We start from the raw sequence: 12,813 nt of genomic DNA, 5'->3' as shown, positions 1-12,813 counted from the left end.
ACAGGCGCAAATCCCTCGGAGTGATGTTTGGAACTGGACTTTAGCGATGAAATAGCGGATAGTACATCCTCTTCGGCGTTTGAAAAGGAGGTTATAGAAGCTAAAAGTGTGGCATGAAATGTAGGCGATATAGGAATGCTATGATTCTCATAAACTTTTTGAAAAAAATTTGCAAACAAGTCGCAGGAGTCGACAGTATTGTCAGAGATAGCGCCATTATTTTCCAAGTTCGTTGGGAATCCATTTGTTTTCCTTCTGAAATCTATAAGTTTCCAAAATCCACTCGGATTGGACTTTAAACTGGTTTCAACGGTATACATATAGTGCCTAAATAAGAATATGTATTACATTTTAGACACGTATTCATTGTAGATAAAACTGTTAAAACGCGAAAATAGAAAAAACACTTAGAGCGCGAAAGAACACGTCCGTTCGGTACGCTGACAATATACAATTTTGCGTACCTTTGATGGTCTCCGGGATCATTACGCGACTTTTCGGGATAATTTTGGGCCCTTCCGGGATCATTTCTGGATGGTTTTCGGGATCCCGTTGGGGTCACTTCAGTCATAATTTCTAGAGGGTTTTCGGGATCCGTCCGGGATCCCGTCGGGGTCATTTGCGGGCCTTTTCGGGATCATTTGGGGTCAGGGGCATTTCGGGACTTTTTCGGGATCATTTGGGGTCTCTTCCGGCCCCATTTCTGGATGGTTTTCGGGATCCGACCGGGATCCCGTCGGGGTCATTTCAGGACCTTTTCGGGATCATTTGGGGTCCCTTCCGGCATCATTTCGAATGGTTTTCGGTATCCATCCGGGATCCGTCGGGGTCATTTCAGGACTTTTTTGAGATGATTTGGTGTCCCTTCCGGCACCATTACTGGATGGTTTTCGGGAGCCATCTGGGATCCCGTCGGGATCATTTCGGGACTATTTCGGGATCATTTGGTGTACCTTCCGGCATCATTTGTGGATGGTTTTGGTATCCGTCCGGGATCCCGTCGGGGTCATTTCTTTTTCGGGATCATTTGCGGTCCCTTCCGGCATCATCTCTGGACGGTTTTATGGCAGTATACAATATATCACATAATTAGCTTGGGAACAAATATAACTTAGTAAGTGGGGTATGTTTGCATTTCCGTATTTAATCTGGTTTTATGGCAGTATACAATAGATGACATAATTAGTTTGCGAACGAATATAACTTAGTTAGTGGGGTATGTGTGCTTTTCCGTATTTAATCTGGTTTTATGGCAGTGTACAATAGATCATATAATTAGTTTGCGAACAAATATAACTTAATTAGTGAGGAATGTGTGGTTTCCGTATTTAATCTGGTTTTATGGCAGTATACAATATATCACATAATTACTTTGCGAACAAATATAACTTAATAAGTGAGGTATGTGTGCTTTTCCGTATTTAATCTGGTTTTATGGCAGTATACAATAGATCACATAATTAGTTTGCGAACAAATATAATTTAATTAGTGAGGTATGTGTGTTTTTCCGTATTTAATCTGGTTTTATGGCACTATACAATAGATCACATAATTAATTTGCGAACAAATATAACTTAATAAGTGGTGTATTTGTGCTTTTCCGTATTTAATATGGTTTTATGGCAGTATACAATAGATCACATAATTATTTTGCGAAAAAATATAACTTAATTATTGAGGTATGTGTGCTCTTCCGTATTTAATCTGGTTTTTTGGCAGTATACAATAGATCACATAAATAGTTTGCGAACAAATATAACTTAATTAGTGAGGTATGTGTGCTCTTCCGTATTTAATCTGGTTTTATGGCAGTATAAAATAGATCACATAAATAGTTTGCGAACAAATATAACTTAATTAGTGAGGTATGTGTGCTCTTCCGTATTTAATCTGGTTTTTTGGCAGTATACAATAGATCACATAAATAGTTTGCGAACAAATATAACTTAATTAGTGAGGTATGTGTGCTCTTCCGTATTTAATCTGGTTTTATGGCAGTATAAAATAGATCACATAAATAGTTTGCGAACAAATATAACTTAATTAGTGAGGTATGTGTGTTTTTCCGTATTTAATCTGGTTTTATGGCACTATACAATAGATCACATAATTAGTTTGCGAACAAATATAACTTAATAAGTGGTGTATTTGTGCTTTTCCGTATTTAATATGGTTTTATGGCAGTATACAATAGATCACATAATTATTTTGCGAAAAAATATAACTTAATTATTGAGGTATGTGTGCTCTTCCGTATTTAATCTGGTTTTTTGGCAGTATACAATAGATCACATAAATAGTTTGCGAACAAATATAACTTAATTAGTGAGGTATGTGTGCTCTTCCGTATTTAATCTGGTTTTATGGCAGTATAAAATAGATCACATAAATAGTTTGAGAACAAATATAACTTAATTAGTGAGGTATGTGTGCTCTTCCGTATTTAATCTGGTTTTATGGCACTATACAATAGATCACATAATTAGTTTGCGAACAAATATAACTTAATAAGTGGTGTATTTGTGCTTTTCCGTATTTAATCTGGTTTTATGGCAGTATAAAATAGATCACATAAATAGTTTGCGAACAAATATAACTTAATTAGTGAGGTATGTGTGCTCTTCCGTATTTAATCTGGTTTTTTGGCAGTATACAATAGATCACATAAATAGTTTGCGAACAAATATAACTTAATTAGTGAGGTATGTGTGCTTTTCCGTATTTAATCTGGTTTTATGGCAGTATACAATAGATCACATAATTAGTTTGCGAACAAATATAACTTAATTAGTGAGGTATGTGTGTTTTTCCGTATTTAATCTGGTTTTATGGCACTATACAATAGATCACATAATTAGTTTGCGAACAAATATAACTTAATAAGTGGTGTATTTGTGCTTTTCCGTATTTAATATGGTTTTATGGCAGTATACAATAGATCACATAATTATTTTGCGAACAAATATAACTTAATTAGTGAGGTATGTGTGCTCTTCCGTATTTAATCTGGTTTTTTGGCAGTATACAATAGATCACATAAATAGTTTGCGAACAAATATAACTTAATAAGTGGTGTATTTGTGCTTTTCCGTATTTAATATGGTTTTATGGCAGTATACAATAGATCACATAATTATTTTGCGAACAAATATAACTTAATTAGTGAGGTATGTGTGTTTTTCCGTATTTAATCTGGTTTTATGGCACTATACAATAGATCACATAATTAGTTTGCGAACAAATATAACTTAATAAGTGGTGTATTTGTGCTTTTCCGTATTTAATATGGTTTTATGGCAGTATACAATAGATCACATAATTATTTTGCGAAAAAATATAACTTAATTATTGAGGTATGTGTGCTCTTCCGTATTTAATCTGGTTTTTTGGCAGTATACAATAGATCACATAAATAGTTTGCGAACAAATATAACTTAATTAGTGAGGTATGTGTGCTCTTCAGTATTTAATCTGGTTTTTTGGCAGTATACAATAGATCACATAAATAGTTTGCGAACAAATATAACTTAATTAGTGAGGTATGTGTGCTTTTCCGTATTTAATCTGGTTTTATGGCAGTATACAATAGATCACATAATTAGTTTGCGAACAAATATAACTTAATTAGTGAGGTATGTGTGTTTTTCCGTATTTAATCTGGTTTTATGGCACTATACAATAGATCACATAATTAGTTTGCGAACAAATATAACTTAATAAGTGGTGTATTTGTGCTTTTCCGTATTTAATATGGTTTTATGGCAGTATACAATAGATCACATAATTAGTTTGCGAACAAATATAACTTAATTAGTGAGGTATGTGTGTTTTTCCGTATTTAATCTGGTTTTATGGCACTATACAATAGATCACATAATTAGTTTGCGAACAAATATAACTTAATAAGTGGTGTATTTGTGCTTTTCCGTATTTAATATGGTTTTATGGCAGTATACAATAGATCACATAATTATTTTGCGAACAAATATAACTTAATTAGTGAGGTATGTGTGCTCTTCCGTATTTAATCTGGTTTTATGGCACTATACAATAGATCACATAATTAGTTTGCGAACAAATATAACTTAATAAGTGGTGTATTTGTGCTTTTCCGTATTTAATATGGTTTTATGGCAGTATACAATAGATCACATAATTATTTTGCGAACAAATATAACTTAATTAGTGAGGTATGTGTGTTTTTCCGTATTTAATCTGGTTTTATGGCACTATACAATAGATCACATAAATAGTTTGCGAACAAATATAACTTAATTAATGAGGTATGTGTGCTCTTCCGTATTTAATCTGGTTTTATGGCAGTATACAATAGATCACATAAATAGTTTGCGAACAAATATAACTTAATTAGTGAGGTATGTGTGCTCTTCCGTATTTAATCTGGTTTTTTGGCAGTATACAATAGATCACATAATTAGTTTGTGAACAAATATAAATTAATAATCTAACTTAAAATCTAAATGTTTTTTTTTTTAATTCGAAAAAACTTTATTGTACTATTCATGTAAGTGTGCTTTCAGGTTCTCAGCTCATTTAGTTATTTTTTTAACTTGATAAGCAGGATAACGAAAATAGCCCATATATTTTATTTTCTCCTTGCGGACGGGCCGCGGGCAAAGGCTTGTAAACATATAAAGTTATAGTCAAAGCAAGTTTTTAGGGTCAGCTGTTTGCCAAAATATTTTACACGCACAAATGTGATTTGTGCTTTACAGAAAGTATTAATAATGAATAATTTGTTTACAAAAAAAAACTTTTCCATTTATTTAATGAAACCACTTTGATATATAGCGAAGTTAACTTTAAACAAAATTAAATTAAAACAAGTAAGGAAGTCTAACTTCGAGTGAAACCGAACATTACAGACCCAGCTGTACAATTTAAATTCTGTTGTTGTTTGTTTTGTGTACTTAATACTACATAGGGTTATATTCTGAACTAATTTTCGTTTAAAAGAAGCAAAAAGGATACAGACGAAAACACCAATGACCTTGAGCGGGTAATAATGCAATTTTCCTTCAGATATGGGGATTTCCCTGCTGTTTATTTTAAAATAAAGATATAACAAAACAATAAAAATACGATTGGTACAAAACTAATTTTCACTAAGGTTTAGCTTATTATTTTCGTCTACGACCCTTTTAAAAATCTTTTATATAAAAGTGGCCGAGGTCTTTGACCGATCTCGTCCATTTTTCTGGAAATATTTCCTGCTATAGGGAAAATTTGTGTACCCAATTTTATTACGATCCGTTAATTTTTCTTCGAGTTATGGCTCCCGAAACATAGAAAATTTCTCTTTCATAAAAGCGGCAGTGCCACGCCCATTTTTTCAAATTTGAAAATTTTCCTATTTATTGTTATAAATCTACTTGGGAAATGAAATTTCATTGATATAAAGCTCTTTTTTGCAAAGATATAGCTTATTTTGTTCGTCCACGAGCCTTTTAGAGATCTTTTATATAAAAGTGGGCGTGGTCCTTAACCGATTTCGTTAATTTTTCTTCAAATCATTCCTTATAGTAAAGGAAATCTATTCTGGGTCCAGATAAGCTCGCGAACCAAATTTGGTAAAGATATCTCAATATTTACTCAAGTTATCGTGTTAACTGACAGACGGACGGACGGACGGGCGGACATGGCTCAATCAGATACTGATGATTTCGGTATATGGAAGTCTATATCTATCTCGATTCCTTTATACCTGTACAATCTACCGTTATCCAATCAAAGTTTAATACCCTGTGTACATATACAGCTCGGTATAAAACTTTAAGAATACAAAATTTCAAAAACAATTTCGCCAAAGTTTTCTCCAAAAAGTCAAACAACGTAGAAATTCCAAAAAAAATGTTCAGGAGTACCCAGAATGTTAAGAAGTTTTGGAAAGGAACGATAAAATTTTGCAAAATTATTTCAACAAATTTTTTGAAAAAGTCTTCAAACAATTGCAAAGATCAAAAAAAAAATTAAGTAGAAAAACGTTCAAACCTAGAAAAAAAGTCGTCTGAGACTTCTTTCTAAAAAATATATTATTTTTTTGTAAACTATAAGAAAATGTTAAAATCAAGCCTTTTTTCCAAAAACGTGGAGTGACAACACCATAAACCTAATGGAGTCTTATATCGGAAATAAATTGCCTACGTCATCCACTATCACTTCTAATCTTAAAATTTATTTTAAAAACGCATCCGGTTTGAGAACGAAAGCGGATATTGTTAACTCGTTTAGTGCGCAACTGGACTTTGTGTTTTTATTATAGTCGAAACTTGCCTAAATTCAGCCTTTTTTGATGGCGAATTTTTTGACCTCAACATATATGATGTCTTTCGCAGGGACAGAGATCCTTCCAAAATTGGCTCTCGCAGGGGCGGAGGCGTTCTCATCGCTGTTCAACGAAAGTATCGCGGTTATTTAATTACGCTTAATAACGACAACTCTCTACTTGATCAGGTATGTGTCTGTCTGAAAAACTCTTCCAGACCATTCTATATTGTGGCCTCTTACATCCCTCTGTAATGGTCACTTTTCATCAAAGCAAGTATGGTACCTTTATCGCCTTCATTTCGCAACAAAAAAAAGTTGCATGCGATAAAATTGAACATCCGGTCGGCCTATGGTGCTGAACTAAGAACAGCCAGCGAACGAAAGCTCAACTTTGCTGAACCTAAGAAAGAATAGAAGCAAATGTCAAAATTGGAAGCCAAAAATCAGAAAACCGCAAGGTATAAAAGGGCTCACGCGGCTACAGTTAGCCTCTGTTTTTGGAAAATGTCTCTACCAAGTGAACAAGTGAGTTATTGATATATCCCGTCAGTTATCGCGAAATTGTGAACGCAAGCATAGCAGCAAAAAAGAAAGTATATAGTGGTCTTAAGCCGAAGACGAATCAGTGACCTCCTATTTCCGCGATATATCCAGAAAAATAGGAGCACCACGTGCTGGAATGATAGCTCTGGGCGGAGTAAAAACTCCTTCATCCTGTCCACCAACTTCAACCACTCATCATCATTTCCAATTGCACGTATTTAAATAGCTACGGTATTGTCATTACAACAATCGCACCTGTTCACAAGATTCCTGGCTAGAGGCCGCTTCACCAAAACTTCAATTTTGCATATTGATACAGGTGTGAACCAATTTATTTAGGAGCTAGTCCATTATGGAATCGACGCATCTGATTCCATGTACCCGTACATCACATAAGGTTTGGTAAGAGGAAAACAGTATAAAGAGATTCCTGCTTGGAGTAATGACTCCCCTACGGGCGCATTAGGTTCTCAAGGATCACCCTTCATCCTAACGTGTAACGCCTCCTAAAGTGCATACCAGGCGCACATAAGTCATACAGCCAGCCGCAATTGGGCTGACAAAAGGACAAAAGTCCGAAATACAAAAGTACAAAAAATTGGATTACATAGTGTAGTAAAACTAGTTAGAACTGTTAAAAAAAAAACGTATATGCAGTAGCCAGTTTCCAATCTTTAAAAAGAAAAATATTTTCAAAGAAAAAAAATCAAGTTTGTTTGTTAATTAAAATATGTATAGCATGAAGCTAAAGTTATATGTTAAAGTTACATCATTTTAAAGAAATAAGTTCACACAAAGAAGCAAAAAAATTGGTATATACCTATAGTTGCAATACAATGTTAAGATGTGAAATTAGATACAGGAGAGTAGGACGATTGTGATTGTGTTAGAGTTCCTTTTTGGCTCTTTGTTTGGAACAATGACTCCATAACCACTACCTATGTTGAAAGCCAAAAGAAGTGCAAATTCAAAAATTCAATCTTAAAGTTTCGAGAAAGAAAATTCAGTTTTTTTTTGAACCGGCTAACGTTGCATAGCATTTTGCCAAAGTAATGACGTCACAGTTATCAAAACCAGAATTTTAGCTACACGAAAATTAAAACAACACCAACTAAATTACCGCTCCAGCATATTCGACGCTGAAAGGCCTTTCAACGGGAAATATCATGGACAACCATATTTACATACACACGATCATATGCATGTAAGTAAATTTTACCTTTTTGCCTATTTTCTTTGATTGATTTTTGTTGCGAATTGACATAGTTATGTACATAGATCTTTAGTAAATGATATACCTAAAATGTTGAAGGTATAAGTATACATTTGCACGTACGTATGTAAGTCAGTACAACGTATTCTGATACCTAGCTACATAGTTCTGTCAACCTAATAACGCTCACACGGGTTACCTTGAGGTTACATGGAGTGTTTTGTTAAGTCTAAAGCCACAAGGGTAATCAGCCCAGTTCCTTTGATTAAAGCTACGAGATCGATCTCTACCACAACAGTCGTTAGCTTCCGTTTCTGATTTCCGAGTAAAAGGGGGTTCAAATAAGTTTTAACTTCAACTAAAATCTTGTTAATAAGTGTTAAAAATGTTAACAAATAAAACTAATTAATATAGGTCTTAAATTTGGTTAGCATACCACACAACCCCAAAAATGATACCTTTCATGTAAATAATATTGTAAATCTATATCTAAGCCAAGTTTTACTCTTTACAAGCAAGATTAATTAACATGAGGATTTATCCAAATCTAATGAAAATTGAACGATATGTTTAGCATAGCTTATCAGCCTAGTTTAAGATTTTTCCTTTAATGAATAAAATTATAAAGTCAGTTTATAACGTACTTATAATGTGTTAAGTTTTTGAAGTTTTCCTGAAGGCATATGGTGATATAAACAGGTAAGGAAGTTCATTTTAGAGGGGATCTTCACCATCAAGTTGTATCGAGGATCATAGTTGGGAAAGGGTTAAGAAGGCGATTGTCGAACATCATCTTGGACATCGCATTCCAATCCGCACGATTAACGTTCAATGGGTTCGTGTTTTTTTGTTTTCGATTCTTTCATGCGGCCCTACTTCTTTGTGGTTTAAATCATATAGTTCTGTTAGGAATCCTAATAAATTTAAAGTTTATGTGAACGCAGTAGAGGCAAGGCAAAACCCACCCACGCCGCAAGAGCTAAGGCAACAGAGGATTCCGCCCGCCGCGACCCTTCTACTTCCATTAGGTAACTATCGGTTCCTACTCTCACCACCCAGGAACCACTGGGTGACCACCTACCATTGTAAGCGGTCATACCCAGTCACCTAATAATCACCACCGTCAATGATACCTCACGGTAAGTTGACGGTTACACCTCCGAATTGTAATCATGAACTTTACAAAATGCATGCAGATAACATTATATCTCTGGCAGAAAACAATGTAATGGATGATAATTTGTACATTTTAGGAGACTTCAATTTAAGTAATGTCCACTGGTCTGAAAGTTCCTGTTTTTCATTTCTTTCGCCATCCAATGTAACTGCCTCTCACGAGACATACTTTATTGATTGTATGCTAAGTCTTAATCTTAAGCAAATCAATCTGTTTTTTAACAAACTAAATAAAATCTTAGATCTCATTTTTGTCAGCGATAATATTAATTACAATATTTCGGAATGCTTGCTGCCTATAAGTCAATGTGACAAGCATCATGTCCCTTTAAATATAAGTATTGATTGTTATGAATACATTTCTACTAGTTAAAATACTAGTGATGTGATCGCTTCCCAATACAATAGTTGTGATTTTACTGTTTTAAATAATTTATTACAAGAAGTCAATTGGACGACGCATGAGTTTTCATATTCAAATGTTAATAATTACTTTTCTAATTATGAAAATTTTTGCATGACTTTTGTTTAGAAAATATAGCAGTTAAAAAGAAACGGCCACATAAAATTCGTGGTACACTAAATATTTAAAAAAGCTTAAAAATCTGACAAATAAGTTTCACAAAAAATTTCACACAACAAGGCATATTTATTTTTATAATAAATATAAGTGCTTTGCTGGCAAATTTAACCGGTTAGATAAGTTTCTATACAAGAACTACATTCGGTGTGCTGAGCTCAGCATTAAAAGTAATCCGAACTATTTCTGGACCTTTATCAAATCCAAACGGTCTCGTTCTTTTATTTCCACGTCAGTTTTTCGCGACGATAAATTTGCTGAAGGGCCCAATGAGGTAGCTAATCTGTTTGCTGATTTTTTTAAGTCAAACTTTTCTACTGATGAGAATTCCTCTTCTGCAAACTTTTCTTCGAACTTTAGTTCTTACCTAAATTTTGGTTCTCTTGCGCAGTCTGTTGAGGACATAAAGATGGATCCGACTTCACTGAAGCCCTCGTCTGAAATCGACGTTGATGGCCTATCGGCGATTTTGCTAAAGAAATGCCCAGCTCTCATCGGACCTCTTAAAATAATGTTTAATTTATCTCTTTCATCAGGAACTTTCATTAATTATTGGAAAGTAGCACACATATTTCCGATTTTGAAATCTGGTAAAAAGAATGATGTTCGGAACTGGGTCTATAGTTCCGAACATCGTTCTTTCTCGAAGCTCTCTTCCGTTTCGAAACTTTTTGAGTACATTGTAAAAGACAAATTGTTCTTTGCAACCAAGTCGCTTATTTGCCATTATCAACATGGCTTTGTACCAAAGCGGTCCACAGCCTCGAACTTAGCTGTGTTCACCGACTACTGCAGTACTGCCTTTTCGGCTGGATTCCAGGTTGACTGTGTATATACAGACTTTTCGAAAGCCTTTGATACATTTTCTCATACATGCCTTTTGGAGTGGATAAAATCGTATCTTACTGATAGAAGTTGTGGTGTTACCATTAATGGTGCTATCAATTATCTACTAATAGACATGACTCTCGTGGCACAGTTTTAACGAATAGCATCACTGCTGGCTTATTGTTGATCGCGCCAAAGGGCGCCTTCAGTCTTTTCGGCTGTTTCTAAGAGCTACAATTCCCGACGTGCGAACAGTAGAAATCCCGACCACCAGTCGCTACCACGCATCCTGGCCCTTATACAATATACCAGCACAGAAGCCATAGGACTGCGACTTCACACTCATACCTTCGTCGACGTTACTTTCCTAGAAGCTCTAGGTGTAGCCCCGAAGACTTTCTGACGGATGCTTTTGTCGCGATATGCTTCCGAGCTACACCAAATAACGCCTTGAAACGTTAGACCAGGGATGCCGCCCTCGAAATCAAAAGCTGTCCAAGTGGATATCATTGCGTAACACATGGGTGAAAATAGTATAATCTTTGGCGCATCTACATAATTTAAACTTTACAAGGACCGTGGATAGAAGTTTGAAAATGTAGACCAAAATTTGCATACGTTTGTGTTCGATACATTGACCTCAATAGTCTTTGCTTCCGGCCTTATGATATAAGAGCACATTATGGATAACCGCCTTCAGTTTTCAGACTAGTTCGACTATCCCCTACGTTAGGCTAGTAGAACACCCGGTAATTTGTTCGACTGTCTTGAGAAAGCTTTTGCTTCCCCACTTTCAGTGTTCTTGCGAAGGACAAAACCTAACCTGGTTAAAAAATGTGCCTACGTATTCAGTCATATTTAAACATGGTTGATAGGCTATATCCAATGTGATTCACTTCAAGCGACTAGTTGGGGATAGAGCCGCCAACTTTAGGAAATGTCAAACCGGGAGACTTGAGTATTGAATGATGAAGTGTGAAAATTAAAATTAAGATTTCAGCCGCTATTTTATAGTTCAGCAAACAAAGTGATTTTTCAAACCCTTCTCATACGTGTTGAAGATATGTGCAACTTAAGTATGAACTGAGAATCTTTTCATAAGAGAATTTAAACCACTGAAGCCTACTAAAGGATTTTGCATCACTTATTTCGCTTATTCTTTCTGCCAATCGGAATACAAAATGTGTAACCTTTTTCGGTTAACTTGATTTTTTAACAACTGGAGTACCATTTGAAAATATGTTCGACTTGGGACACTGTATTTAAATTCATTGTACTTTATTAATTTTATGAAAAAATTATGCGAAGTGAGCATCTTAATTTATTATATAACTTGTCGTTAAATGTTTTGTTTTAATAACTTTGTGAATTCGGTGAAGCGAAATCCGTGTTAAGCTGGCATTGAAAGCGCCTGTTTTCTCAAATAACTTTTGAACGGTTATAAAGTGTTAAATTTGGCAATTGGATTTTTAAAACTGGCAGTGATGCGCATCCCTTGATACCCCTTTTAACCATATCGGACCAATTTTCGCGATGAACAATAAATAGCCTAGATAGTCTTAAAAGAGTAGAAAATATAGCAACGCGCCGGACGCCGCCGCCGCGGCGATATTTTTGACATTCGGCGGCGGCGTGCGAAAATCGTCGCAAATCGGGGGCGGCGGCGCCGTTTATCGGCGGCGTATATCTCTAATGCCCATGCCATATTTAGTTTCAACAAAGACAGCATTAAGAAGTAAGGAAGGTTAAGTTCGGGTGTAACCAACATTACATACTCAGTTGAGAGCTATGGTGACAACATAAGGGAAAATAACCATGTAGAAAAATGAACCGAGGGTAACCCTGGAATGTGTTTGTATGACATGTGTATCAAATGAAAGGTATTAAAGAGTATTTTATGAGGGAGTGGGCCATAGTTCTATAGGTGGACGCCATTTAGGGATATCGCCATAAAGGTGGATCAGGGTTGAATCTAGAATGTGTTTGTACGATATGGGTATCAAATTAAAGGTATTAATGAGCATTTTAAAAGGGAGTGGGCCTTAGTTCAATAGGTGGAAGCCTTTTCGAGATATCGCCATAAAGGTGGAACAGGGGTGACTCTAGAATTTGTTTGAACGATATGGGTATCAAACGAAAGGTGTTAATGAGTATTTTAAAAGGGAGTGGGCCTTAGTTCTATAG

General features: G+C 35.2%; 2 protein-coding genes across 3 annotated transcripts in view; both read right to left on the bottom strand.

Annotated features, from left to right (window-relative positions):
- LOC137251842 (G-protein coupled receptor dmsr-1-like) overlaps positions 1 to 12,813 on the bottom strand; it is a 604,920-nt gene that overhangs the window by 449,578 nt on the left and 142,529 nt on the right. The window lies entirely within an intron of this gene.
- Positions 1 to 12,813, bottom strand: part of LOC137254347 (uncharacterized) — a 46,571-nt gene that overhangs the window by 24,003 nt on the left and 9,755 nt on the right. The window contains exon 3 of the mRNA XM_067791999.1: positions 3 to 154. Within this exon, the coding sequence (XP_067648100.1) occupies positions 3 to 154 (152 nt within the window). The remainder of the gene's footprint in view (positions 1 to 2; positions 155 to 12,813) is intronic.

Source organism: Eurosta solidaginis, chromosome 5, assembly GCF_040869045.1.
Source record: "Eurosta solidaginis isolate ZX-2024a chromosome 5, ASM4086904v1, whole genome shotgun sequence".
In the NCBI taxonomy this organism is placed as follows: domain Eukaryota; kingdom Metazoa; phylum Arthropoda; class Insecta; order Diptera; family Tephritidae; genus Eurosta; species Eurosta solidaginis.
Note: the sequence above shows the minus strand (reverse complement) of the source record. Positions and strands in the feature narration are given on the sequence as shown.